General features: G+C 53.6%; 13 protein-coding genes across 13 annotated transcripts; 4 read left to right on the top strand and 9 right to left on the bottom strand.

Annotated features, from left to right (window-relative positions):
- Positions 1-178: 178 nt before the first annotated feature.
- Positions 179-2002, bottom strand: J4E79_002173 (uncharacterized protein; the record flags this gene model as incomplete). Its single annotated transcript, XM_049351074.1, has 2 exons — positions 179-825; positions 883-2002. The coding sequence occupies 2 exons, from the start codon at positions 2000-2002 to the stop codon at positions 179-181; spliced, it is 1767 nt and encodes a 588-aa protein (XP_049214913.1).
- Positions 2003-2228: 226 nt separating this feature from the next.
- J4E79_002172 (uncharacterized protein) lies at positions 2229-3395 on the bottom strand (the record flags this gene model as incomplete). The annotated part of the gene is made up of 3 exons (XM_049351073.1): positions 2229-2333; positions 2384-3215; positions 3307-3395. The coding sequence occupies 3 exons, from the start codon at positions 3393-3395 to the stop codon at positions 2229-2231; spliced, it is 1026 nt and encodes a 341-aa protein (XP_049214912.1).
- Positions 3396-4297: 902 nt separating this feature from the next.
- Positions 4298-5113, bottom strand: J4E79_002171 (uncharacterized protein; the record flags this gene model as incomplete). The annotated part of the gene is made up of 1 exon (XM_049351072.1): positions 4298-5113. The coding sequence occupies one exon, from the start codon at positions 5111-5113 to the stop codon at positions 4298-4300; it is 816 nt and encodes a 271-aa protein (XP_049214911.1).
- A 513-nt stretch (positions 5114-5626) lies between these two features.
- J4E79_002170 (uncharacterized protein) lies at positions 5627-6541 on the bottom strand (the record flags this gene model as incomplete). Its single annotated transcript, XM_049351071.1, has 1 exon — positions 5627-6541. One exon carries the CDS (start codon positions 6539-6541, stop codon positions 5627-5629), a length of 915 nt encoding a protein of 304 aa, XP_049214910.1.
- Positions 6542-7900: 1359 nt separating this feature from the next.
- Positions 7901-9428, top strand: J4E79_002169 (uncharacterized protein; the record flags this gene model as incomplete). The annotated part of the gene is made up of 3 exons (XM_049351070.1): positions 7901-8064; positions 8121-8222; positions 8270-9428. The coding sequence occupies 3 exons, from the start codon at positions 7901-7903 to the stop codon at positions 9426-9428; spliced, it is 1425 nt and encodes a 474-aa protein (XP_049214909.1).
- A 158-nt stretch (positions 9429-9586) lies between these two features.
- On the bottom strand, positions 9587-10543 carry J4E79_002168 (uncharacterized protein; the record flags this gene model as incomplete). Its single annotated transcript, XM_049351069.1, has 1 exon — positions 9587-10543. The coding sequence occupies one exon, from the start codon at positions 10541-10543 to the stop codon at positions 9587-9589; it is 957 nt and encodes a 318-aa protein (XP_049214908.1).
- A 765-nt stretch (positions 10544-11308) lies between these two features.
- On the top strand, positions 11309-12876 carry J4E79_002167 (uncharacterized protein; the record flags this gene model as incomplete). Its single annotated transcript, XM_049351068.1, is given in 2 exon segments — positions 11309-11339; positions 11351-12876. The coding sequence occupies 2 exon segments, from the start codon at positions 11309-11311 to the stop codon at positions 12874-12876; spliced, it is 1557 nt and encodes a 518-aa protein (XP_049214907.1).
- A 139-nt stretch (positions 12877-13015) lies between these two features.
- Positions 13016-14958, bottom strand: J4E79_002166 (uncharacterized protein; the record flags this gene model as incomplete). The annotated part of the gene is made up of 4 exons (XM_049351067.1): positions 13016-13231; positions 13287-14450; positions 14500-14665; positions 14720-14958. The coding sequence occupies 4 exons, from the start codon at positions 14956-14958 to the stop codon at positions 13016-13018; spliced, it is 1785 nt and encodes a 594-aa protein (XP_049214906.1).
- Positions 14959-15784: 826 nt separating this feature from the next.
- J4E79_002165 (uncharacterized protein) lies at positions 15785-16547 on the top strand (the record flags this gene model as incomplete). The annotated part of the gene is made up of 2 exons (XM_049351066.1): positions 15785-16129; positions 16191-16547. The coding sequence occupies 2 exons, from the start codon at positions 15785-15787 to the stop codon at positions 16545-16547; spliced, it is 702 nt and encodes a 233-aa protein (XP_049214905.1).
- Positions 16548-17331: 784 nt separating this feature from the next.
- Positions 17332-19955, bottom strand: J4E79_002164 (uncharacterized protein; the record flags this gene model as incomplete). The annotated part of the gene is made up of 2 exons (XM_049351065.1): positions 17332-17567; positions 17618-19955. 2 exons carry the CDS (start codon positions 19953-19955, stop codon positions 17332-17334), a joined length of 2574 nt encoding a protein of 857 aa, XP_049214904.1.
- Positions 19956-21323: 1368 nt separating this feature from the next.
- Positions 21324-23137, bottom strand: J4E79_002163 (uncharacterized protein; the record flags this gene model as incomplete). The annotated part of the gene is made up of 5 exons (XM_049351064.1): positions 21324-21965; positions 22015-22091; positions 22148-22550; positions 22602-22963; positions 23014-23137. The coding sequence occupies 5 exons, from the start codon at positions 23135-23137 to the stop codon at positions 21324-21326; spliced, it is 1608 nt and encodes a 535-aa protein (XP_049214903.1).
- Positions 23138-24206: 1069 nt separating this feature from the next.
- On the bottom strand, positions 24207-25316 carry J4E79_002162 (uncharacterized protein; the record flags this gene model as incomplete). Its single annotated transcript, XM_049351063.1, has 3 exons — positions 24207-24308; positions 24366-24847; positions 24896-25316. The coding sequence occupies 3 exons, from the start codon at positions 25314-25316 to the stop codon at positions 24207-24209; spliced, it is 1005 nt and encodes a 334-aa protein (XP_049214902.1).
- A 936-nt stretch (positions 25317-26252) lies between these two features.
- On the top strand, positions 26253-27467 carry J4E79_002161 (uncharacterized protein; the record flags this gene model as incomplete). Its single annotated transcript, XM_049351062.1, has 3 exons — positions 26253-26282; positions 26363-26795; positions 26938-27467. The coding sequence occupies 3 exons, from the start codon at positions 26253-26255 to the stop codon at positions 27465-27467; spliced, it is 993 nt and encodes a 330-aa protein (XP_049214901.1).
- Positions 27468-27860: the final 393 nt, after the last annotated feature.

Below are 27860 nucleotides of genomic sequence, written 5' to 3'. Positions count from 1 at the left end.
TGGAAGCTATCACAAGCACTTGGTGAATTACACTGGCATTCATTTTCTAGCATACTTCATTCGCCGCATTGTTTTTTTTGGCATCTTGTAATAAATCTTTTGCATTTCCTCCGCCTAGCAGTGCCCACTGATGCTAGTAACATCGCCGCTGCGAGAACGCACGCCAATAGTGAAGTCCTCAAGCGGTCGAGTCATTATCTACTTGTTTGGAGGCCCTAGGAGTCGCGATACGTATCTTTTGATACCAGTCCTTTGCGTATGAGGCGTATGAGACGCGGAAAGTGTGGCTAGCTTGCCGTCTCTGAGTTGCCTCTGAGTCATCGGTGAATGACACAAGTGTTGGAAAGGCTTCTTCATCGTCGAAAGATGGTATTACCCGCTCATCAGCGCGTGCCCATATTCGATAGGCTCGTGGGTCTTCCTCGTCGGGTACTGTGTCACATATGGCGCGCTCGGCAGGAGGACTTTGCAGGATCACTTCGTAGTGCATCTCGCGACCCGCGATCCAATCGCTGTATTTTTCGTACATCGTGACGCACTGGTCATTTTGGGCGTCTTCGAAGATCAGATACACAGCTTTCAGGTCCTGGAAGAAGTGGTGAGCTTTGTTGAGCGCGTCGAGCCAAGCAAACGCCTTGACGCTTGGGTGAAGAAGCTCAATCACCTGGATGCTAGCAGGAAGAAGCTTGCAAGGATTCGGAAAACCATCGCCAAGAAGAAGAACTTGTGGTATAGTAAGGGTTTCCAGCTGCTTGAAGAGAGCAAAGGTGGGGACCGGTCCCATCCACTTCAAGAAGTCTTGGTCGAAGCTATCGTACGCACTCACTGAGAGGGTTTTGAGGCTAGGCGCAACCCGAGAAAGGCAATAAACCATCCTATTACTCTTTGCACGCTTGGAGTCTTTAAGGATAGGTTTGACAATAGAGAAGCCGCCAGACGAGTGGAAGTTGGTGAGCTGGATGGAGAGATGTTCCAACCGTGGGAACGATGTGGCCGAAAGAAAACCGCCATTTAGCGCCCCGTTGTGATCAACTTCCTTTGCTACACAGCTAGCGAGCTCAAGTTGAAGAGTATCAACAGCAGGAGCGACGAATGAAGACGGGACCCTGCATTCTCGAGCGACCTCTAAGCACTGCAGCTTCGGCAGAGTACACCATTGCTTGTCAAGACGGCTGCCGAAGAACCGCAAAGTTTCGAGTTTCTTGAGGCCACAGATCTGGGATAAATCCAAAGCTGGTCTGTTGACAAGGTTCCTAAGTCTTGCGTTGAGGATGCCTTTCATCCGAGAGGACATGATCGGATCGGTGCTTTTGGGTTTTAGAAATTCCAAGAGATAGTACCCAGGCTTTCCAAAGAGTTTGTCGAGAGGATCCTCTGCGTAACGCTGATGGGACCATACAATGCGTTCGTTATACTCTACATCGTCGTCCGCTACACGAAAGTCAGGCATAGTGGCAAGGATCTCTATCTCCAGCTCGACCAGATTTGGAAGTAAAGCGAGAATAAGACCACCACAAGCTTTGCCGTCGCCAGAAAGTAAGCGCGCTTTCCAGTCTGGCACACGGATGGCCCAACCAGTGCCTTTGGTACCCATATCGTCGATCACTCGTAGTGCTTTAGTGATGTCGTCAGATGACCATTTGGGAGGTGACGTTGGCTGCCCTCTTATAAGACTCATCGAGAGCTTGCGAACGCTAGATGCTAGTTCAGGCCGGTGAAGAAGCGCGAGCGCAAAGGAGAAGACTTGTTCGACCGCACAGTGGTAGCTTCCGGAGTAACGCTCGTTAAGGGCAAGGTTGGTGTAGAGCTTTTCATTCGCGATACGTCGCAGCTGGTGCGACGCGAGGCTCATATGAGCGAGGTCGCTTGGTTTTGTTGTATACCCCGTGATCTCATCGAGCAGCTCCTCTGGTAAAGAAGACAATGCTGCCATGTTCGTCGAAGGAGACTTATCCGCGTCAGAAGGTGAAGTGAGCTTTGCTTCGGTTTCGTGGTGCTGCATCTTGGTGGGGTTGAAATTTGGATCAAGTTGAGGGAGCGTAATGGATGAGAGGTATTGGGGAATGGGCAATGAGCCCGCAAATTTATATGACTGAGCAATGGCCACGCAGACGCGCAACCTTGTGGCCCGAGTCAATTCACCCATCTGCGAACGCCCAGGCTTCTATCGCTTTCATTGTTGTCGCCACTATCTCGATACCCTCTTTGCCTCATAGCGTAGGCTACCACTAGCCTGCGCGTTGTGGAGCAGCTTCCTTCACATGTTCTTCCAAGCGGATGCGCTGCGGCGTCTTTTCCTCACCACCGGGGTACGCATAATTGGCAACTGGGGCCTATGAAGATGTGAGTAAAGTACTGACCAAACATAGTAGACTGCATTTACCTGGGCATAGATTTTGGCTGCGATCTCGACTTGCCAAGTGACGTCTTCTTCCTCGCGATGGTACCAGCACTCTTCATTCAGTGAGTCAATTTCCTGAGATATGACCTTCGTCTCTGACCCGTTATTCTTCAGATGTCTGTAGGTCGGCAATATGACCTCTAGAAAATTAAGCGTGATACGCTCCTCGTCAAGATCTTTCGCGTCCCATCGACTGAATGGTGTGACCATGACTAAGGTGACTTTTGGGCTTTTGGCAAACGAAGTATTCTGAATGAAAGCAATGTCGCGGCGGAATTTGTTGTAAACACCGTGTTCCCTCCAAACAAAATCCGGGGGTGGTACCTGGGGCTCTTCATCATATGTACGCACGCTCCAACCAGCTTCTTCGAGGAAGTCCTCGAATCGTACGTACACCACGATGTTCCGGACATGATCTCTGGGAATAGATCCGCACGGGAAAGGCGTGTTGATAAATTCGCTCATATGTCGTGCATCGCGGAGGTGGAATACATTCGTCTTGAAGAAAGTCTCGGTGATTTCCAGAGCCATCTGAGAACCACATAACTTGGGGTCAAATATGAAAACCGCTCTCAGAGCTGCTAGCCGTTCTTTCACAATCTCTTCTTTCTCGACCAGACAGAGTTGGGGAGGCCAATAGTCCTCTTCAAAGAACACCAAACTCACTACATCTCCTGTATCGTGCACATGGAAGAACTCGTGGTCAAGATTTGGTATGTGAATACCATCGTCCTCGTGGCATAGGTACTCGTAGATCATGAGACGCAATTCTGCAGCACCTCCCAGAGCATTCTCGAGGGTCGTAGCAATTTGCCTGATATCATCGGTTCCATTTCTCAAAATCCGAGAGTTTGGATCGCTGTGTATAGTCAGTAACTCGTTGTTCCTCGATCTGTAAAGCTTACCTGTTGAGTCGCTTCCTCTTAGCCCCTAGGTCGCTCAGTACATCATCTTCGCAGTCGTCGATCAGCCCTCTCTTGAGTGGGCTCGTCATCGCACCTGCGCGATGATCGTTCCTTGGAAGTGATAACAGAAGATGTATTCACGAGGACACAAGTGTCTACAACTGGAGTCGATAAATTGTAAAGGATGAAGGGCAAGATAAGTCGCGAGGTCTTGTCTTAGTTTCAGGGCAGCCCGGGTCAAGACCAGGCCACAGTCTAAGACAAAGGCGCACCGTAATTCTTCGTTGGGTTTCAGTGCACAAAGAAACTTGTGATGGCCCCCAAGGCTACTTGCGCCGGAAGCAACGTTGTGCATTGGGCAATAGCGAGAGGCGACAGTCTGAGAGCATCTGGGTAGCTGCCCAACCATCGTCGCGTGTACCGTAGCATCCTAGCGACTATTACAGCTACAACAGAGTAGTGCAGCTGAGGTACCTAGGTAGACTTCGGTTGTTGAAATGACGTCGTATGCATAAATCTTTTGTGCCGAACATAAAGTTAGACTACCTAGGTAGGTAGGCTTCCCCCAGGTTAACAAGCCTGGAATTTACTTGTCATTCCTTTGACGATCATGAAGATCACGGTAACCACCGACATGATTGCGCAAAGAGCTACTGTACTGGCCTAAGCAATTTCCTGAATGCATATCGCCCAAATCATCATAGACGTGGAGATGCGTTAAGGGAACGGTCTAGAGAGCGGTGCCGACCGTTCCAGCCTTTCTATTGAGATGCCGACGTTCTTCGTCCATGTCTCCAGGCGCTGTGTTCCTCCATATTGCGACTCTTCTCTGCAGTTCATCTTCTCCCTCTCTTAAACGCTGGTCATGAAGCTCATGAGAGCGAGCTAGTAACGTAGCATAGTGGGGTGGTGCTGGTTCCTTGGGATAAGCGTAGCGGGGATACTCCCGCGCATTCCATCTCTGCTCAACGTCAGTATAGTAGCAAGAAGATCAGCTAACAATCCGGCGTACTTCTTTATACTTTTGTTCTTCTAGCTCATACAGCCATGTGATTTCGAAGTCCAGCGCGGAGGCCGTCGATGCATACTCTTCCTCGGCGTCGTCGGCTTCTATCGTGCTGACTGTCACTGTCGCACCAGTACTCTTGAGGTCATGATAGGGCTCGAGTGTCGCTTCGATGAAGTTGAATAAGACCCTCTCTTCCTCGACACCTTCGGCACCGAAGCGGCCAAACGGAGTCACTATTACCATAGTGATGTGTGGTCGCGAAGGGAAAGGGATCCGCGAAAAGGCTTTGGCCACGCGAGAGACCTCATCATAGACGTTGTTCTGACGCTCTTCCCATTCAAAATCTTCGTCAGTTTCTTCCGGTCCGCCATCTCCATAATCCCCTTCGCCCCAGCCCGCCCATCCCAGGAACTCTTCACAACGGATGTAGACGCGAAGGTGCTTGATCTTGTCGCAAGCCCGAATACCACAAGGAAACCTTCCTTTGAGAAACATTCCGATATTGGCTGCCGCATCGCGGAAGTGGAATTCGTTTTCTTCGAGGTACTGCGTGGTATTTTGGCGTGCTTGCTCCTCCCCAACTTTGCGCGGATCGAATCGAGATTCGTTCCATATTCGTTGCGCATCTTCCTCAATCTTCTCATCTACATCTTCTTTCACAATATCTTCACCGTCGAATTTAGCTAGGGCGGCCGACCCCTGCACATATTCATGGAAGTTTGCATGCTCGAGGTTTGGGATGAGTACCGGACGAAGAAAAAGTGACCACCTTCTCGAAGAAGTCGATGCTTCTGCCATGATATCGGTGAATGTACCTTGAAGCGAGAGAAGGGTGTTAAGGAGTGCTTGCTGGGTCAATACCTGTTGACGTAGTTTCGGGTCTGAGCTTTTGCCCTACGTAATTGACGTAAGTGGGGTTATGTGGGGTGGCTTGCTTCCTCACCCATTCCATCATCCCAACAACGCGTCGAGCTCACACCAATACTAACATCGTCTAGTTCACAGCGTGACGATTGATCATTTACGCGCGGCGTGGACTGAAAGACATGCTTGTGAGTCTACGAAACTGAACTGCATAGGATGCCATACTCACCAGAAGCAGGCCTATCGGGGATGATTGGAGTTAAACAGCATGGCGGATTCAACAAACTCATCGCATAAATTACAAGCATATACCAATTGATATCATAAGTAAATTGGATTATCATTAATGTCTATCGTGATCTTCCATAAATCATGTAGGAGCTCGATGACAAAGTCAAGTAAGTCCGTTATTCGTAGCCATATGTGCGGCTATCATGTCGTTAACGCTTAAGCAGGAGGAGAGGTGGGCTCAGGAACGCCGGGAGGGCAATGCCAGTGGTCATCGTGAGGCTCGCAGGCCTCAGCGGGGGCAGCAGCGGCAGAGGAGGTAGCCGCAGCAGAGGCAGAGGTAGGAGTAGCAGATGCGGAGGCGGTGGCGGAAGCAGTGCTGGTGGCAACAGGGGAAGACTCTTCCTCAAGAGGGGTGTAAGTGCCAGGGCAGCCAACACCGGGAACAACGATGTCATGGGCGTAAGCCTCAAGAGCAAAGTACTGGAGAGTGTCGCTGTTTCTCGCGGCGTAGGTAGCGTTGTTCTTGGCAAGAGCGAGGGTTCCGGGGTACTTCTCCTCTTCCTCGTCGTTGTAGTGCTCGACGACACCCTCGCCAACTTGGGGAAGGTGGAGAACACGGTGAAGAAGGTCGGAAGCCCAGAAAGTGTTGGTGGCGCCGTTGGCGACATCGTATCCGAGCATGCACATGGTGGAAAGAGGCCTGCGGATCTCGTAGGACAAGTCGCAGATGACAGTCTCGGAAGTCGCGTTGGAGCCGCGCCAGTGACCGGCCCAACCCTCCTGGTCGCAGTTGCCATCAACGTTGTCGCAGCGGAAGAGGATACCAGACTTGTCGCCGTCGGCAATCTTGGTGAACCAACCAAGAGGCTCACCAGTGGGAGCTTCGCCAAAGTACTTGGTGTAGACCTCGGAGTTGTTGCCGAAGCGGAGGATGTGGTCGCGGGCATGGCTGACGATGGTCATTGTCTCGTCGAGACCCTTCTGAATCATGCTACGCTGGGTAGCGTTGCAAGAAGCGTGGATGGGGAACTGGTGGACAGCACCGGCATCCCAAGCTGTAGCAGCAGGAGCAGCCTCGGCAGTGTGGGTGACGGTGACGGTAGCCTGGCGAAGGGCAAGAGGTCCGGCCATGGCGGCGGAAGCTCCAAGGAGCATGAGAGCAGAGGCACGAGCAGCCATTGTTAGATTGATCTTAGAGACTTTGAAGAGGTCTTGGAAGTTGATGTGCGAACCGGAGTTCAGTGAGTGTCCCGAGAAGCTGGTTGCCGGATGCTTGATGGAGAAGCTTGCAGACGAGCTGCAGGCCTCTTTATACTCTACCAGAATGACATCTCACCACTGAGGACTGTTCCTCTCGGTGCTCATGTACCGACGTCTCCGCAACCTTGACCGCCGAGACGTGAAGAAAAAAACGCCTCATGGCTGCAGCCGCAGGTACATCAACCGGTATACTGCCGGTCTACCACCTTTCCGGAGATGCAAATGCTACACTACACGGATCTGGAGGCTGATCTATACCTTGGCCTGACGTACAATTCGAATGGTTGAGCTTGGCATGGAGGTGCATGGGGGCCTGGACGACATGTTTTCCACTCAGAAGGTGGATTTATGGGTATGTAAGTACCATGATGGGCGCCCAATGGCGAGAAATTCTCCCACCCAGGAACATGTTGTCGGGAGGATTACCTGCGTTCGGGAAGGCCGAAGGCATCAATGTGGGTGGTCACTGTGTTCCGAAGCGGCCTCCCACGCGATATGTCATGTCGAGAGTGAAGCAAGGTTGAAGGAGGACGATTGTAGAGTCACTGGTCTCCAACGGGGCTGATGGTTATGCAACCTGTTGCCGTGTACAATTCTTCGGCAGCCCTAATATGTTTTTCCTGGAAACATGAGGACGACCGGCATATTCTGAGCTCTGGAGGTTGAACGACGAAGAGTGATACTAACCTCAACGCTTGTAGATTCATCGGAATGTTGGAGTTGTCAGACGTGGTGTTAGTGCTATGCGCCGAAGAGCTTCCTAGCTGTGGAGGTCACGGCTACTACGGCGCATCCCCAACATACCTCGCCAAGACCTCCGCCACCTAAATAATAGCGCTATCCCACCCACCTACTGTATCCGTAGCGAAGCCGCCTACCTAAAAGCAAAGACTCGGTTTGTGTGGCCTTTGATTCGACGTTTGCTCCGAGACAAGACTTATGCCAAGGTAAACCATCCAACAGGGTACTCAATGCCAAGACCGCCCGTGGCGCTCAGTGTGAAGCGACAGCAAGCCCTAGAGACAAATGGATACCGAAGATTCTTCGCGGCATCCTTGTGGGGGGATGCCTTGCCCCATCACGGTACATGCGTTCCACTCCGCTGACACGACGAAAAGCTTGAACGAAGTCGATATATCAAGGGCCTGATCTGGTATCACCTTGAACAGCTTTACAGCCGTCGGTTCGCTCGTTAAACCTATCCGATAGACCCTGAACATTCCTTCAGCCATGCGCTCTACCATCTCTGCTGCAGTCCTACTGCTTGCGGGCTCTGCCGCTGCGCAAACACCCACCGTCACTGTCACCCAAGCTGGCGCGACTACCACCGTCTTCACTACCGGAACTCCGACTATCACGGCCGTGTCATCATGCCATCCTCATAACACTGTTCTGTATGTTCTCCCGTTGTCAACTTTGCCCGGTAGAGTTTGGCGCTAACTTGCAACAGCTATTGCATGTTCGGTTCAGATGAGTACCAGGTGGTTGGGCCAACTGCGACAGAAGAGTTCCAAGCAGAGTACACGCAATGCCACAAGCACCAAACCGACACGTAGGCACCGCCCATCACGATGTTTGACGAAACGCTGACTTGAGAAGATACTGTGTCGACGATGCCGGCGAAGATGTTCTGCTCATGACCGAGGCTGAAGAATCGACAGAAGGCTCCTCTCACACGGGCGAAGAGTCAGCTGCTGAAAGTGAGCCAGCAGGAAGCAAGGGGCATTGCCACGACCACGCCGGTGTTGAGCACTGCGTTGGTGGAAGCGAATCCGAAGTCAACTGCGATGCTCCCCAGCGCGACTACAACATCCCCCTACGAGTCGGTCTGCTCTTCGTCATTCTCTTTACTAGTGGACTTGGTGTGTTTACCCCCGTATTAACCCGGAAGTTCAACCTCGTTGGCGCCAACAACATCGTCTTCGTTGTCCTCAAGCAGTTTGGAACCGGTATCGTCATCTCCACCGCCTTCGTCCATCTCTTCACCCACGCCCAACTCATGTTCGCAAACCAATGTCTGGGTGTTCTGGAGTACGAAGCCACCACCGCTGCCATCTTCATGGCTGGGTTGATGTTGTCCTTCCTGGTCGACTACCTCGGTGCGCGCTTTGTCCAGTGGCGCCAGGGAAAACACACCGCTCCCAGCACCGAGGTGGCAGCTAGTGGAGACAAATCCGGAAACAGCTCTCCTTCAGCAGAGCCCACTCATGACTTCAACCGCAGTCATGGAATTGTTCATGCCCATGGTCCGATGCGCGAGGCTACTCCCATGGAAGAGAAGATCAATGTAATGAACCTGGAGGCGGGTATCATCTTCCACTCCATCCTCATCGGTATCACCCTTGTCGTCGCAAGCGATGGATTCTTCATCACCCTCTTCATTGTTATCCTCTTCCATCAAATGTTCGAAGGTATCGCCCTTGGAACCTGCATCGCCGAGCTTCCCAAAGCTGCTGCTGGTACCGCACAAAAGCTTCTCATGTGTGGCATTTTCGCGCTCATCACACCCATCGGCATGGCCATCGGTATCGGAACGCTAGACCACTTCAACGGCAACGACCCTAGCACCATCATCGCCATTGGAACCCTCGATGCACTGTCCGCTGGTATCTTGACGTGGGTTGGACTTGTGGAGATGTTGGCAAGGGACTGGATGCACGGAAAACTGCTCAATGCAGGTGCTGCCAGGACTATCAGTGCTCTGTTCGCACTCGTTTGCGGTCTTGCGCTCATGAGTGTTCTGGGCAAGTGGGCTTAATCAAGCCGTTCTTGAGGAATGTAAGACTGTACGATGCTGAAGTAATGACTTTACGGTTCCACGTTGGAATGAGTGTTTAGGCTCTTATTTAGACCGCATCATAGTTTGGACTGTCACTTAGCTTATACCCTTAATGCCAAACCTATAGAAGAACGCACCTATTCTACGATAGTGCTCTTCATACTCTGCTTTCCAAAACTATCCCATACTTCCGCTCTCCATCCTTCGGGGCCGGACTCGTGCTCCATCAATATTCGATATGGCTCATCGACGTATAGCGGACTCATAGCGCGATACGCTATGGACTTAGGCACTGCCTCTGTATCTCCATTCTTGCTCGTATCTCGCCAAAAGTCCAGCATATTGATGAGATTGAGCGGTCCATGTACAACAGCATTCCTATGACCCTCTACTTCTCTGCACCACTCAGGTAGGTAGTGTATCTTGTGCGCATTGAACGTCAGCGCCGAGAAGCGAAACAACGAAGTAGGCGTTTGGCAAAAACCTCTTTGGTACTTTCCAGTAGGTAGCTCTTTCTCTTCTGGCTTTGGTGGTGCTCTCATTGGATTCTCAGGTGTAAGTTCACGCTGAAATACCCAATTGCGGCGGTCCGTTAAGGCGATACCGTAGTCATTTGAGAAGGTCTTCTCGACACCCACGAGTAGCATTTCTCCTCCATTCTTCAACGTTTTAGGCTCAGCACTCAGCAGTTTCGTCGTCTCTTTGACTTCTTGGCCCACTCTCAGCAATGCGTTCCGGTCTTGCGCCCACGTCAACTCGCCACCAGCCCACATTCGTCTGGTATATGGACTCAATGGGTTCACAGTGCGATCTGTGCCATCAAGTCCTAATTCGGCTTCAATGATTGAGGGAGTGAAATAGACCAGGTGGTAGCCGGGTGGGATCGGCGTGCCGGTTGGTGGCGGGTTGAAAGAGGAGGGTGTACGGTTGAGTGTTATGGAGAGCAGCTGAAGTTGGTTCGCATCGAGAAGCTGTTTACGGATCGAGACGGGCCCTTTTTGGAAACGGGTGAGGAGTTCACTACATGCTTCTGTTGCGGAGGCTTGGCGGAGGGAGGAGGTCGTGGAGAACAGGCGGCGGGTCACGGAAGCCATGATACACCTATCTTGCTATCACCCGAAGCATCTAGGAACTGCTTACAATGATTCTGATGATGCGAGATGGACAATTAGTGATGGTCGACAACTAGATAGGTGGAGGAAGATGCCGAAGGATAGCCGATATCGATAACGTCACCCTTCACGGACAATTTTGGTAACCGACTTCGGCGTCTTCCAAATCAAAGCAAACATCGAGCTTCGGCAACATGTCCGAACCACCACGGAAACGCGCAAAGTTGGCGTGTGTCACTTGCAACGCGCGACGCGTCAAGTGTGATGTCACGGATCGCCATCCCTGTAGCAACTGCGCAGCCGGCAACGTCGAGTGCGAGACGCGTGAATCGAGACGCGGAAAGCACATCAGGAAGCCGCGGGCCGAGGCGGAGACGCGTAGTAGAACGTGAGTTAAACCCACTTGAAGCGCCCTAGAATAAGTACTGATCCCGGATAGCCCACCAAGTACATCGGCGCTGAGCCCGCAGCGACACGAGGATGAGGTGGCAGCGTCACATGTTCTCGCGTCGCTATCGTCGAACTTCCACAGCCCCGTCAACCACACGCCAGCTTCCGGAAGCCATTACCAACTTCACACTCCGGCAGTGTCGGCAGAACAGCAGAGTAACCCACCAACAACGGGCTCTGTTCACCAAGATGATGCCGTTTTCCTTGGTGAAAGCAGCTCTTTGCGCTATGTGACGACAAGCGAGGCTGGTGAGCCATCAGAAGCAGCAGCTCATCGCCGACAGTCCTGTTTTCGTCATGCCGTTCCAAGCGCTGCAAGAGCAGAATCGTTCGTTCCAGAATGGGAATCCGAACGACGTCTTGCGCGCAAGAAGATCCTACAAGCAGAGGGAGCCTTTTCGTTTCCTCCCGCCGAGGTCCGACTCGAGCTCCTTCAGGCGTACTTCAAATGGTTTCATCCACACTTCGCAATCATCGACGAAGAAGACTTCTGGGCCTCGTACCAAGACTTCACGTTCTCCGCCTTGTCTTTACAAGCTATGATGTTCATTGGCGTTATCCACTGCGAAGAGTCCACCCTCAAGGCTCTTGGGTGGGGAAATCGTCATCGAGCGAAATGGTTCTTTTACATCAGGGCAAAAGACCTCTACGATTCTACGTACGAGACTGACAAGGTCAAAGTCATACAAGCTCTGTTTCTGATGAGCTTTTGGCGAGCCGGTGCGCTATTAGAGAAGGACGCGCGACATTGGCTAGGCACAGCTATTAGTCTCTCGCAAACAAGAGCACTACATCGTTCCGGGGGTGATACTGATGAGGGACGCGCGAGGGTCAAGAGGAGGCTTTGGTGGGCTATCTATGTGCGCGAGCGACAATGCGCATCAGCTCTAGGGCTACCCTGCCGCATACGCGACAAAGATTGCGATATTGAGCCGCTGTCTTCCGCGGATTTCACTGCTGCTTTTTCGCCGTCCACTCCTCTCGAGGACCGCCATAGGTTTACGGTGTACACGATAAGTATGGTGCAGCTGGCGGTCTTCCTAGGCAGAGTGGTGGATGCCGGTTATCTGCCGGGACGAGACCTCGCGCCTGAGGAGAGAGTTAAACTTCGCAATGAGCTCTACAAATGGAGGCAAGACCTCCCAAGTATCATGCAGCTGCATAGCGATGCTGGCGATCCGCCCAATTTCCAAGCGAGCATGCTCCATCTCGCGTACAACAATCTACTCATTCTGCTCCATCGCACCAGCTTCGTTGTAGACGAGAACAACAACACATCCGCGGACGGGAATGTAGCGCTACAGGCAGCAGCGCGCAACTCACGCATAGTCGAGGATATGCTGCCGGACGGCAACATCGGGCACGCTCAGATGCACGTCATCACAAACCTCTTCAACACACTCTGCATACACGTTGTCAACTTCCGGCGCTCGAACGGCATCAATCGCACACTCGCCGAGCATCGAGCCAAGCTTTGCCTACTGGGCTTGCAAGAACTTCAGAAGACGTGGGAAGTAACCAACTGGGTGTTACAGCTATTTTTCCAATATCTCGACAGAGAAACGGCCTCAAGACTGGCTATGGAAGCGGATGACGGAGGCGCCGCTCGGAATGTTGGCCAGTCTACTTCAGTCGGCACTACCGCGCAACTGCCTTCGCAGCAACAAGGTATCGATAGCATCGCAATTCGTAACACCCAACATGATACGGAAGGTCTTGCGTCAGCCGCCACCAGTCCTAAGCCTTGGTCATGGACCCTGGACGAAGCGGACCAATACCTCTTCACGCAAATCGAGAATGACTTTGCTTTTGGGGAAGGCACCCTGCAGCAATGGTGTCCAGAGGACCTGGTCATACCCGAATAAACGGATCCCGTCTCGCCAACATCGGAGCAAATTGTTACGAACACGCGTAGCTCTCGCAATTCACGATGCATTCTTGCCGATAGGCTACTACAGCGCTAGGTATCTCCGCAAGCATTCATATCCAATCTCAATCAAAACCTCAGTTGTAGACTGGCCCACTTGGCGCATATCCAGTCAACCTCGTACCATTCGAAGGCCTGAACTTCTCCTCCTTGAACCAGACATGTGCCGACTCAGACAGCTTCTCGACTTCTGAGAAGGGGAATTCCGGCTTGGAGTCAGAGCTCGCAAGGAGGTCGTAGATGCCTTGAGCATAGTCGGGACCAATGTTGTACACTTGCGCGAGGTACTTCTTCTGTTCGGGCGTCAGTATGCGTGGTACTACAGAAAGATACAGGGAAAAGACTTACCTGAATGTCAGCGTACTTGACAAACTTCAGCATGTTGAAGGTGTTGGTGATGGTGTGTTGCCTCCTCTCGGGCGACATGACCCTGCTCCACAGCTCCTTGGCTTGATCATACTCGTTCTTCTTCGCCTCATGCCAGTAGTGGCTCTGCCGGCTCATAACATTGTCGGAGACCTGGTACGGCGCCTCGGCAACATCGGGGCGGAACTTGTGTGCGAAGCTGTTGGGGTTGTATTGCTTGTTCCCTGCGTGGTTGGCATCGACACGCATCTGGCCATCGAACTGGAGAGGCGCGAAAGACTTCGACATGAAGGGGCAGTTGACGGGGATCTGGTGGAGGTTTACTCCAATGCGGTGGTACTGCGCGTCGCGGTAGAAGAACATGCGGAACTGGAGCAATGGATCGGGCGAGTCCTCGATACCGGGAACCATGCTTCCGGGTGAGAAGGCAGCCTGCTCAACGTCACGGTGGTAGTTCTCAGGGTTCTTGTTCAGCACAAGACGGCCAAACTCCTGCATGGGAAACTGCTTGCGCGGCCAGACCTTGGTGACATCGAAGGGATCGAAGCCAAGCTTCTCGGGATCCGCATCCTCAGGCTCCATGACTTGCACCATGGCGGTCCATTCAATCTCCTCGCCCTTCTCAATGGTCTCCCACAGGTCGCGCTTGGAGTAGTCTGGGTCTTCACCGCACATCTGTGTCGCTTCTTGCTGGGTGAACTGCTTCTGGCCGTGCTTGGCAATGAAGTGATACTTGATGTAGACGAATTTGCCTTGAGCATTGACCCACTTGAAGGTGTGGCAACCGTAGCCGTGGTTGAAGCGCCAGCCAACGGGAGTGCCGTGGTCACTGAAGAACATGAGACCGGCATGGTTGCTCTCGGGTGTGTTTGCCAGAAGATCGAAGATGGCATCGTAGTCAGGAAGGAAGTTCCTAGGGTTACGGGCTTGCGAACGGATTACGTCTGGGCCCTGGATGGGATCGCGGCAGAAGAAGATGGGGAAGTTGAGGCCGACGATGTCGTAGTTGCCCTCCATGGTATAGAACTTGATGGCGAAGCCACGGGGGTTGCGGGCTTCATCGGGGTATTCGCGACCGACCGTGACCGTCGAGAAGCGGATGAAGATGGGAGTCTTTTCGCCTACACTGGAGAGGAAGTTGGCTTTCTATAAGAAGTCAGGTTTTACAGTTGTGAGATGATCAAGACAGACGTACCGTAAGAGCGTCAACCTTCTTGGTGCACTCAAAGTATCCAAACGCGCCGGAACCGCAAGGGTGCACCATACGCTCAAGGTTCTTGGAACGGTTGAACGTCTGCTGCTTCTGGAAGAGGAATACATCGCTGGCCACGGGGATTCCACCGATAGTCTTGCTGTGTGCCCTATGAGACGTTAACAAACATGTCCTTGAGGTGTACGGGTACTCGCAAGCTTACGGGTCAATCCACGGGATACCTTCATTGGAGGTGAAGTAAGGGCCATCATCCTCACGCTTTCCGCCTTGAACTGCACCCGTTATCTTCGCAGCGATATCCGCAGGACCCTCGTTAGCTGAGCCCATGTGGCTCTGCCTCGGCGCACGTTTCTCTCCAGTAGCGCTTTGGATACCCTGAGAGATGGCCTCGAGGGGGTGTTGCATGGGGTCATTCTGGGAAGCGTTTGCACCGGTCGACATGGCTGCGGTCAATTTGCTTGGTAAAGATGTGGGAATATCCATGAAGAAGCAACAGCGGGTGCCAGTTTAAGAGGGCATCTTGGAGGGCACGCCATCGCTGTGTACATGTGCAACGGCTGCTGCGGTTATTTTGTATTTTGTCACGTTGATGCGTCTCTGACGCGTAGAGGAGAGGGGTAAGATGCCACGACCTCACGTGCAGGGACAGTAGACAGCTGGATTGGTGCTTCGAGGCTTAGTGCAGCAAGTATCGACAATTTGGGTGGATTAGATGCTGTCAATATTTGTTTAACCAGGACCGCTTTTAGTGGGCAATACCTTTTTGGAAAGATAAGACTAACATTTAATCGCTCATTCGCCGTGGCAGTTGCAGTCCGCGGATGCTGTGAAGCGTGGTGGGTAAAAAGGGCATGGGAATTCTAGACTTTCGCATGTTTCGGCATGGTGGCAATGTGACGTTTCCGATCCGCTGCATCCTGCATCATCAACACGTCGCTCCGCGGACCATTACTCCACCTTGCACAATTATCGGTACCAAACACACGGCATGTGGGCACTGCTTCCAGTCCAATCATGCAGCAGGTAATCGTCATCCAATACACTGTGCGACATCACCGACAAGTTGCGCGCGCATGTCCAAAGCGCAAACACCTGGGCAGAGAGCAGCTGGACAGTGCAGGAACGTACCTCTGGCGAAGGAATGACGTCTCATCGCGTTAATAGCCATGTGAGACAAAAGCTCGCAACTTTCCTCGAGAATGGATTTGATACACCTTCTATTCAATCCTCACTACTCAATCCTCAATAAGCATCCCACACCATCACAATGTTCGCTCCTCGTGCCATCGCATCACCACTCACCCGAGCAGCCTTCAGGCCGCAGACGATCCGCATCGCTGCCAGACCAGCCTACCTTCGCACGCAGGTAGCCCTCAACTCGACCATCTCAGAAGCCATCACCAAGGACCACCGCAAGCTAGAGACCTACTACAAAGAGATCATCAACAACCCCACCGACATCGACCATGCAACCCGCTACGGCAACCGATTCACCTGGGAGCTAGCCCGGCACTCCGTCGCCGAAGAACTCCTCGTCTACCCAGCCATGGAGAAGTACATGGGCGCAAAGGGAAAGGCGCATGCGGAATTAGACCGGAAACAGCATCACGAGGTAACATACCACTCTTTCCATGCCAATCCACCCCACGGCCCTACTAACAACACACGCACAGGTGAAAATCCTCCTCAAAGAGTTCCAAAACATGGACCCCGCATCCTCAACCTACATCCCGCAGCTCAAAAAAATATGGTCCCTCCTCTCCGTGCACATTGCCGAAGAAGAAGGCTCCGACCTACCCGCCCTCGAAGCCGCCTTATCCTCCTCTGAAAACCGCGGAAACTCAGAGTCGCTGGCCAAGAACTTTGGTCGTACAAAGATGTTTGTGCCGTCGAGAGCCCATCCGAGTGCGGGCGAGAACCCGTATTTCGAGGGCCCCATGGGCATGTTGGCGGCGCCGATTGATCATATTGCGGATATCTTTCGCAAGTTTCCAGAGGGGGCGGTTAGTCCGAATCCGAGTAAGAAGTGAGGGTGGGATAGGTAGTTGAATGTGAAGATTGTATTCCTTGTTATGAATCTGTGAATGCTTGAGAGTGCGTCGTATTTTCTTTGATCACACGTAGTTCTTTGAGCAGTGAATAAGCAGGAATACGCCACTTATACAAACATCACGGCAACAACAACATATGTAGAAAGTCATGTTGAACGTATCAATTCGCATAGGTATTCGAAAGGAGACGTGAATGCGAGTATTGTACAAGAAAGAAGGTTCTCGCTCGCTCGCTCACTCTTCGCCATGCTATGCTATGCCATCCCCGTCGCTATGCGTAACGAAAGTGAACAGAGAACCTCCCCCCTAAACGCCAGCCAAGCGCCAAACATTGATAAACAAAAGAGTGCCATGTACTTTCATAACCAATCCAGTACTCTGCGAATGCGGTTGCGTTTGCGCCTGACCCTGCCACCGCCTTGTGTGGATGAACGATGATCGAAGCTGTACTCCGGTGCACTGCTACTTCGGCGGTGGCGCCTCGAAACGCGACGTTGAGGCAGGGAGCCAGGGCTTGTACTTTCCAGAAGGGCAAAGGATGTGGTGTTCCGGTCTTTCCAATGTTACTTTTTAGATTTGTGGGAGGTGGGACGTGTGACCTCGTGTGGGGGCTTCTCCGTCGTTGTGTCCTTCTCCACGGACCTGAAGGACTATTCCTGTGTCCTTCGTTCTCTTCTACAATCCAACTAGCGTAAGCGCGTACTCGACATGTTCTCAAAGGAACGATAACACGGAGTACAATGCGCAAAGCTATTCATTGCAATCACCTTCCTTCATCGATCTCAACCTTCCTGGGCCTGTCGCGTTCGCGTTCGCGCTCTCGCTCTCGTTCGCGGTCGTCGTAGTCGCTCTCATCGTCGTAGCGGCGGCGTCGCTCACGGTCGTGGTGGCGACGCTCTCGGTCGCTGTCACGCTCCTCATCATCCCTGTCGTCCTTGGAACGGTGGCTTCGCCTGTCGCGGTCGTCACGGTCGCGGCGGTCATGGTCGTACTCCTCTTCTGCGGGTATGTTAGTATGGATCATGAATCAAATCCTAATGTTGACGTACCTCTGTTCTCGCGGATCTTCTTGGTGCGATCAGCGAGTTTCTGGATTTCTTCCTTAGTCAAGACACGCAGTACGATGACGCAGTCCATTCGCTCTTCGAAGCGCTCCTTGGCTTGCTCGAGGGCTTCAGGGTTGACGAGACGACGATCAATCCTTGTCCATCGAGCTCCCACAGGAATGTCCTTGCCCTTCAATGCGTCCTTGTGTGGCGCAACTCCCTCACGGATGGGCTCGGGGTCCTCGGGGAACTTCTCAGTTGGCTTGCGAAGGATGCCTTTAACGGGCGCAACGGGCTCCTTAGGGGGCTCGACAATCACTACGCTCTTTCCTGTAGACTCCCTCTCCATTGACTCCGGCTCCTGCACCATGCCTCCGTCATAGGTGCTAACGGGGCGATCCCTGGGAGGAGACGCACGCGAGCGGTCTTCAGGACCTCGAGACCTGTCACGTTCATCCTTTTTCCTCCGTCGCTCCTTCTCGCGGTCAGAGTCGCTATCCTTGTCGCGAGTGCTGCGGCTAGAACGTTCTGCTTCCTGCTGAATGCGTCGTCGGTATTCTTCGTCAGGGTCCAGAGCAGCTTCCTGGGGTGCGGGGTCCCTTCGGCGTTCGGGTTCGCGATCAACGTAGTGACGTGGGCGCTCCTCGTCGCTTCCCGCAGTGGACGGTGCAGGTGCCTTGCGAGAAGGAACCTTCTCTCTCTCGTCATCTTCGTATCGACGCTCGCGAGGAGGTTGAGGTATGTAGTCGGGTTGCATCGGAGGGTAGTCGGGAGCTGCGATCGCTGCGGGGGCAGCGGCTGGAGCAGCAGCCGGGGGCGGTGGAGGCGGCTGAAGCGAGTTGCGACGACCTTCGGACTTCCTCTCTCGTCGCTCGTCAGGACGGTCTCGCTTGTCACGCTCGTCGTATTCCTTCCGTCGCTCGCGCTCACGCTCTCCTGACGAGTCTCGGTCGCTACCACGGTCCTTATCACGGGACTTCTTCATGTAACCAGCGCCGGCCAGGGTCGCTGCTACGCCTGCTGCTGCACCAGTGATGGTTTGCACCAAGCCACCCTTTTCTTCTCGGCCGCTCTCACGCTCACGGGGGCGCTTTTCGTAGTCCTGCGGTGGAACGACATCTCTGTCACGGGAGGAGCGAGGTTCCGGCATGCGTGCCTCGGCGCGGTCTGGCTGATAGTAGTGGTTGCTAGACTCTTGTGGCCTCGGTCGAGGAGGTTCGGCAGGAGGGTAAAGAGGCTGTCGGTCCAGAGCGTGGTGGTCGTGTGCGAGGCTTGGGGGGCCTGGTGCAATACCGAAGCCACGGCTGGTCACTTCGCGGTCCTCAAAGGCGGTGCTGTGGCGCTTGTTCTCGACTCCACGGCTCGGGCGGTCGTAGTCATCGCGGTAAGCGTCTCGGCGGGGCTCCTGGTGGATAGCGGCAGGAGCGCGAGAAGTGCGAGAGGAGGAGGATCGTGCGAGGCTTGCGTCTGGGTAGGGGTCGTACTTGGGGATCTCGCGTGCCCGTTCAATCGAGGATGATCTGTGGGGCCGCGGGATGTTGTTGATCTTGTCGAAGCCACGTGTGGACGGGGGAGGACCAAGTTCGCGAGTAGAGGTACGAGAGGGACGATCCGCAATCATGCTGGTGGGGCGAGAGCCACGTTCCAAGCTGCCAGCACGTGGCCTCCGCCAGGCTGGCTCTGTGTCACGGTACATGCTCGCGGGGTCCGTGTAGGAGTAGCCATCGCTGTTGCTCAAGTCGGTAAGGCGCGACGGGGGCTTGCTGCTGTCGTGGTAGCTGCGGCCGCCGCTTGTGATACTGTAACCCCGGTCTGCATGATCCCGGTGGCGTGCGGGCTCGACCTCAGCAACGAGCTTGGTCAGGTGGCTGCTGTCGTCGACGCTGTAGACCTTCTTATGGCCTCGTGAAGCGGCCGGGGTGATGTAGGTATCGGATCCCTTGCCATAGGAGGGTGTGAGCGGGCTCCGGGGTCGGTCGGTGTGGGTGTGGGACGAGTACGGGGTGCGGAGTGGCAGCGAAGTCGTCGGCAGGGCGCTGGTGCTCACATTGGGGCGGGTCAGGTCGTTGGTGTTCCGCCGTGGACGTCCAGTGTACGAGTCGTACTTGGTGCTGCTCGCGTGGGAAGAGGTCGTGGGGCTCGGCGTGTAGTAGGGCGTGTGGTGCGAGGCGTGGGAAGAGGCGTGGGAAGTTCCAATGCGGTCGACGCTGGAGCGTGGCGAGCTGGGACGGCCATAGTACGACGAGGTGTAATAGGGGTCGGCGAAGGTGCCCGTCGAGGACCTGGCGGGGTTGGAGTAGCGGCCCCGCGGGGACGAGGGGCGGTTGTATCGCGTGTCCATGCCGCCTGACAGGGTGACGGTCTTGATATGGAGCGGAGCAGTTTTGGCAGCAGTTTTGGCGGCGGGCTGGGTGGACAGCGAGTTACGGCGTGGGGGAAGGGGCGGCGCAACGGTGCTAGAATAAGTATTCGACCTCAGGCCAGGCGGCTTAGTGGGGAGGAGAACGCTGCCCAACATCGTGTCAGCCCAGCCGTGGTTTCAAAAGGGGAAATGGCAGGAAGGCAGGTGAAGAGAAGAAGAGCAAATGGCACCAACGAAGGAGAATTAGAAATTAGGCCTGGCTCAGAAGAAAGCCGCAGCACGACGTACATAAGGGCGTTTCGACAGCGAGGATGCAGCCGGTGGGCTCAGCCGGCGTAGGGTCGACGACTAGCAGCGCGAACAGGTTGCCCGATGGTTGTAGGATAGCCCAAGTTCCCTGGCGTGAGTGGTGACAGGGGGCGGGGGTACTGGCACGGTGTAAAATCAACGTGATATTTGCAGGCGGCTCCCAGGGTGTGCCCAGCAGAATGCTATGGGCTCTCGTGGTGGGACCGCGAGGCAGCGAATGAGGCGGACAAGCGCGGTGGGGGGCTAACGGCCGATGTGCACCTGGCGATGGGAGCGATGGGGTGCAGCGCGCGACACGAGATGGACAGTAAGGATAGACAGCAGGAGGGTGAGGATTCGGTCGGGTACAGAGAGCGTGCCCAGGCCGCCGCCCGCCTGGTTTCGAGGGTGCGTGGAGAGCGTCAGATTGCACTATGTCATCGCCCTCGCTTGGGCCCGCGCACCCCTGCAGGCACAGCCACTCAGCAGCCGGCATGGCTCGCCGCACAGAAACAGGGTCCGCTACTCTAGACATGTCCTACCAGTTGACTAGATTTCAGACTAGCTGCAGAGGATTTACCACGTTCCACCGCGACGCTTCACTCTGCCCAGGTGCCCACTGCTGCCACAGGCACGTCAGCACATGCACCCTCGACCTGTCAACAACGTCGCCCCGCCGCCTAGCTGCCCTCTCTAGCTGTTACAGACGTCTTCCGCCGCCCAACTGACCCCGCTAGCTCGGGATAGCCCTGTGATACCCAACTTGACCGCCAGGTCCGCCATGGCCTCGTGACTCGTCCGGTGCGACTGCCCTGCGCGGGCCGACTCAGTTCCTCGTTCCGTTCACGATCTTCGCTGTATGAACACGTCGTACAGATCCTGATGCACAGTGTAGTCTCATGTTCGCGATCGATTGGTCTAGCTACAGGGCCATGGCTTCGGCACCTCTCAGCTACCGAAGCACTCCTCGCGGTACTAATCCGCCGGACGCGCCGCAACGTAAGCACTGAACATTGGCTGCTTCTTGCTTTTTGCCATCGCCTCCTCCCGCCCGATGCTCTACACATCCTCGATCTGCTCAACCCGCGCAGCCTTGCCCACGCCGCTTTTGGTCGAGTCGGCATCGTCCGTGGCGTGATGGTGCCTGAGCTGCTTCGCCCGCGACTTGCTCGGCACCGTATCCTGAATGCAACCCCTGATGATGTTGCCCTCGAACAGCTCGCCGATGGACTCCAGGCGCACTCCCTTCGTCTCGGGCACGCAGAACACCGTCCAGATACCCATGACAATGCACAGCGAGCCGAATAAAAGAAACGTTCCGTACGTAATGTTGTCCAGCATCAGGGGGGTAATCTTTGCGATGACAAAGTTAAAGAGCCACTGCGTCATCAACGAGGCCGCCATGAGCAGAGAGCGCACATGGTTAGGACTGCACTCCGATGCCAGCACGAATGGGATCGGTCCCCACCCGAACGAGTAGAACACGACGAAGAGATAGACGCACATGATGGCGAAGATTGCGTTGCCATCCAGCTCACCTGTGGGTGGGTGGACTGCCTGGTTGACGCCAATGTAGTACATCGCAAAGGCTTGGCCCATCGAGCCGAGGATCAACGACCACTTCCTTCCGAGTTGCTCGGTGAAGGCCATCAGGCCAATCGCGGTAACGACGATCTTGACGATACCGTATACTCCAGTTGCCTAGTTGCATGTTAGTCTGGCTCGCATGCAGTCTTTACAAAATACGTACGAATAGCCCGGAAGAGTTGCCAGTGAGGCCAATCTGCTTGAAGATTTGCGGCGCATAGTAGTTGATCGAATTGGTACCTAATCACCACGTCAGTATATGCCTCAAATGCAGATTGCAGGTCGGAACTCCTTACCGGTCCACTGTTGCCAGAACATGAGGATTACAACAAAGCTCGAGCGGTACAGCATCTTCTTGCTCGAGCAGGCAGCCCTGAGCTGAGCCATCATTGGCATCTTCTCATGGCCGTTAAAGTCGGCAATAATCTCGTCTAGCTCCTGCACCACCTCAGGGTCCTCGACGCTCTTGCCGCGGACGTGGGCCAAAGCTTTGGCGGCTTGGCTGAGCTTGTTCTTCTCGACGAGCCAGCGGGGAGACTCATTCATGAATAGCATGCCCACAAGCAGGAAGGCGCCGGGAAGCATCTGGAGGGCAAATGGCACACGCCATTTTGTCGCGTCTGTGGGGCTAGGGATGTCGAGCGATATGCCGTAGTTTACGAAAAAGGACAGACAGATACCAGTCACGTTGAAGAGTTGCTACTAGCGTTAGTGGGTCGGTTCCAGAAAAGCAGTCTTGACAGGTCATACCATGCATCCAATACAACGTCCTCGGATAGCCCTTGGCGCATTTTCTCCAATGTAGGTAGGGACGACCGCTGAAATCAGACCAACGCCGAAACCGCCAATGACGCGTCCAATGTAAAGCTGTGTGAGACTTGTCGTGCCAATTCCGCATAAGGTTTGGATCAAAGACCCAAGGATGAAAATGACGTCCGCAATGATCAGGGCCCATTTGCGCCCAAAAGTGTTTGAGACGTAGAAACTAGACAATGCACCAAAGAAACACCCCGCCTGAAGGACAGAGACGATGTTTCCCTGCAGATTGGCAAAGTCTTTGCTGTCCTTATCTAGGGCGAATGAGTGCTGGAACGCGTCCATCGTCAAGACACCTACAAGCGCGTTAGCCATGATCATTGCACGTGCGACTGCGCACACATACCTCCGATAAGACCCGTGTCCCAACCGAACAGCATTCCACCAAAAGAAGCCACAGCGGTCAGTACATAGGCGCGACGGTACGTCTTGATGTCCGCCCACACCTCGGACATGTTGAGCTTGGCCATGATGGCAGCGCGTCGCAAAGGAAGCCAAATAGGACAGAAGAAAAGGCCGACGCGAATGCGATGGCGATGCGACGAGCGGTCAAAGACAGTGATGTCGATCTGTCAATGTGCCTAGATAAGGTAACATCGCGGCAAGCATCCGACTATATATCGTCAGTTTCCCCAGCACCAGCCTCGCAGCGCCCAGCTAGCCAAACTCCGAAGCCAAAACCCGCAGGCAAAAGGCGAAGCCCATTTGGCTTGGCTGTCGGCATAGTGTAACGCGACGTCGGGGAGAATGACGTGGGGACGTATCGTGGGGACTCCAGATGTGCCAGTCACAGGGCGGAGCGCCCCATAGCTGGTGGGTCGGCATGGCGGGTGGTAATTATCCTTCCATTCAAACGCCGTTGCTGCGATTGTGTTGAGGCTCTTGCTGTGAATCCTACAGCTGCAGTATGAGTAAACGAGTCAAACGGCTGCAGGACTAACGGACGGGATGAGTCGCTGACTGTGCAGCGCAGATGCAGTTTCTGAAGGAATCGAATGTGCGAATGTGTTCACGTGCGAAGACGTCGGGTGCCAGACTAGGCCCATGCTTAGCGTTGCTTACGGGCGGTGAGCTCGTCTTGTGCATGTGAAGAACCCAAACGGCAGCCGATAATTTCTCGAACGTGCGATGTTCTCACGATGCAAAGACCGACTCCAGATTTACTCTTACAGTTCCCCTTCTTCTCCACATTCCTTCAAAGACCGACCCCAGGTTTTCCTCCTCCACATCCTGCCTCCGCACGGAAGCTAGGCGATTGAAATTGCTACAAGCTTCTCATTGGCCTAATCACTAAGCAATCCATATGCCGAGCCAAGTCACCGGCTCCGACGCTGCCTCCTCTGTTCCTTAAGCCGACATGCGGCCTAGCATAGAGCGCGTCGGGACTATGTGAACGGCAATACACAAAGCTTTTTGGTTATAGTCATGTCAAGTTTGCTTCATGCAGAAGAATATTTGTAGGCTGGTTTTCATCATATCTTCATTATCAGACTGAGTACAGATGTTTCCAATTCGAAGACCGATCGTCCAGACGATCAATCACAAGTTTGCCTTGCCCTTCTGTTCGGGTACTTGCGTCAAAAGCTTATCGCTCTGGATAGCCGACTTCAAGTTGTCCAAGACTAATATCTCCATGTCGCGCTGAAAGCCGTCAGTTGTGATTCAGAATCAATGAGATGCGTGGACAGCGTCACTCACCTGTGTCTCGTATGTGCCAGTTCCAACGTGAGGCAGCAACACCGCCCTCTCGCATTCCAGCAGTCCCGGGTGGATCTTCGGCTCCTCTTCAAACACGTCCAGTCCACATGTCCAGACCTTGCCGCTCTTCAGCGCGTCCACCAGAGCGGCCTCATCGATCAATGCACCTCGTGCAGTGTTGACGATTATCACCCCGTCCTTCATTGTGTTGAACTGCTCCTTGCCAATGATGTGCGTAGTCGACGGGTTGAGTGCCAAGTTCAAACTGAGCACATCGGATGTCTTGAGCAGTTCCTCGAAGCTGACGTACTTTGCTCCATTCTCCTCGTTGGCTGGTAGTTGGTTGCGGTTGTGGTATTGTATCTTCATGCCGAATGCCTTTGCGCGATGTGCAACTGCCGAACCGATGCCACCCATGCCTAGGATACCGAGTGTCTTGTTCTTGGGGTCGTGACCGAGAGAGAAGTTACCGCGCCATTTGCCTGTGCAATGTGTCAGCAACCGTTTAACGGAAAGTTGGATATACAAACCGTTGTTGACGGCCATGTATGCTTGCTTGATGTTCCGCAGCGCGCCTAGCATAAGCCATATGGCAACATCTGCAGTCGCGTCATTGACCGCTATTGGCGTGCTCGAAACCGATATTCCCCTCTTCGTGCATGCTGCGACATCGATGTTGTTGTATCCCGCTCCGTTGTGGCAAACGTACTTTAGGCTCTTGGGTAGAGCGTCGAGCAGTTCTGCGTTGAAATCTCCGGTAATTGGATTCGAGTCGTTGCTTCGGTAGAGAGCATAGATGCCGTCAAATTCACCGCTCTTGCACTTTGAGAGGAAGTCTTCTCGGTTACCATCGGGGTACTCGTGCAGCTTCGATGCCACCTGCGAACACGCCTGCCATTCTTTTTGGGCGTGTGACAGCTTGCCGATAAGAAGTGCTGCTCGTTGCGACATGGCGGATGTGTGGTTTGTGAAGGTGAGGAAAGGGTAATTGAGTGCTCTGGTAGAATGGAGGGGTCGGGAGGAAAGAGTCGCCGGTTAATGTTATCTTGAGCGCAGCGGCATTTGGTAACCTTTTATTACGTGCTGCCCAGGTCCACCAACGGCGCTGCTCAAAGCGGCCTATCTCGGACCGAACTTGCTTGATTGGAACATCAAGCGTGGTAATTTACTCCGCTCAATCGAAAGCATGACAGTTTGCTATCCTCACTATTGTGTTGTTACAACAATCTGTGTATTGAGATGATGCGACCCCACCATCACGGCCTCGGCTGCCCCGCCATCGTCACTTCCAAAAGCATATGCAGCGATGATAACATCCGACAACAAGAACAGGTATCTGCCCAAACCTCCGCTCAGCAGAAACGCTCCTATTTACTGTAGTCTTCCTTGCTTCAACTACGCGTCTGCTTCGCGTTGAATGATGACACGAATATAGAACACGCTCGGCATTTGACCTTGCCAGCTTGTTCGAGTTCAAAAGCCGACGAAACACGTGAGTAAGCTAGCCTCTTTCGCTGCACCAACCCCGAATGAGCCAAGCGTGGTCTCGGATGAGCATCGGTGGTCTCTCATCTCCCGAGCCGAAGGATGCAGCTTCCAGACCCAAGCCGAACGCCTTCCAACATCAGGCAGCTGCAAGGCAAACATGCAAATGGCTGCCTACATCAGCCTGAACCTTAACGAACCTCAATAGTGGACGAAATGAGCGAAATGATGCATCCGCGACATCTATTTCGGAAACTTTGGTGATTGTTGGGCGAGCACTTCACATTGCAGAAGCGTATAAGATCATGTAGTCGCATAGAATGCAGCATCGCATTCCATCAGTGAAAAACACCATCGAGTATCTTACAGCCATCCATACTTATCGCGGATAAAGTGACAAACATGGATCTCAAGCACATTGCAATCCTCGGTGTATGCCTCCCATTCATTCCTCTCACATGTCACCTCCCTTCAAACTGCTCTACAACGGCCAAAACTAACATGTGTATTAGCCGGGAGGAAATGTCGGAAACGCCATCATAACCGAACTCCTCAAAGACAAACCGCGCTTCACCATAACAGGCATCACGCGCTCAACATCAACCTACAACCCACCTCCTACCATCACCCACCGCACTGTCGACTACACATCTTTCTCCTCTCTCCAAACCGCATTCGAGAACCAAGACGCGGTCGTAAACTGCATCACAGGCGGAGCCACGCATTACGAGCCATCCAAACTCATCATCGACGCCGCGATCGCTGCAGGCGTCAAGCTCTTCTTCGCCAACGAATTCGTCGGAGAGATCACCCGGGCGGCGTTTAGAAGGTTACCGGAAGCTTTCGTTGGCGGTAAATGTAGGATCAGAGAGTATCTGGAGGGATTGGGGAGGGAGGGGAAGATAGCGTGGACGAGTTTGAACGGTGGGCCGTTCTTCGATATGTGTATGTAATTCCTCTAACTATTCGACTTGAAGCGTGATACTTATCAGCATATACTAGGGTTGATGAAAGGTCCAGCAGGCTTTGGTGAGCACCTCCCCATCAACTCCACACCATCACCATCCCGCTAACATATGATGACCAGACATACCCAACCGCCACGCCCGCATCTACGGCTCCGGTAACCAACCCTTACACTGGACACCCCTACCCACAATGGGCTTCGCAGCAGGAAACATGCTCCGCAACCCCGACCCCATCCGCAACCGCCCCGTCCTCCTCGATCCCATTTCCCCTTCCTCTACCGTCACGCAAAACACGTTGTTGCGCACCCTTGAAAAGGCTCTCGATACCACCTTCACCATCTCACACGTCGATGTGGATAAGATCCACCGAAACGCTTTGATCGTGTTGGAGAAGTGGAAGGAAGGCGGTGAGCAGGAGGAAGGGAAAGCGCAGATGGGTAAAGCGATGAAGGGGTTGGGCGTGTGTAACCAGTTTCATGAGGGCGATGATGAAGGTCATGCGGAGGACTTGGAGAAGACTGTTCAGAATGAGCTTGTTAGTGTGGAAACCATGCAGTTGGAAGATGCAGTGAGGGAGGCGCTGGAGCGATATGGGGAGAACTGTCAGGTTGTTCAGGGTATGTACAATGTGGAAGCTTGTGAACTTTAGATGTTCTACTACTGCTAGTATGTTCTTCTGGTCTATCATGTCGTTACCAAAATTAGAAATGCAGTTATACAAATTCACCCTGGCATGGAATATGGGGCTTACCTCGCCGTGATGAGTATTATATCAAAGATGAAGTGCAAGGAGTCTCATGAAACCGCACTTATGCTAAGGTGGAAAACAGCAGCAAAGTGGGACACATTCAACGGCTGCAGGGATAACGGTAATCCTGGTACAGTAGTGTACACAGCAATTATGTGGTATACTACATGCTTTTTTTGGGTGTTGTACAACGAGACTGGGATTACCGATTGCTCAGACATGCCGCTGTCATTCTATATTTTGTTCTGAACCCATGTCCTTGAAGGCGCAATGTTCATACCTCTTTCATCCACA

This window comes from Alternaria viburni (assembly GCF_023758015.1).
Source record: "Alternaria viburni strain BMP 2772 chromosome Unknown scaffold_3, whole genome shotgun sequence".
In the NCBI taxonomy this organism is placed as follows: Eukaryota; Fungi; Ascomycota; class Dothideomycetes; order Pleosporales; family Pleosporaceae; genus Alternaria; species Alternaria viburni.
This window is presented reverse-complemented; position numbering and strand designations above follow the sequence as displayed.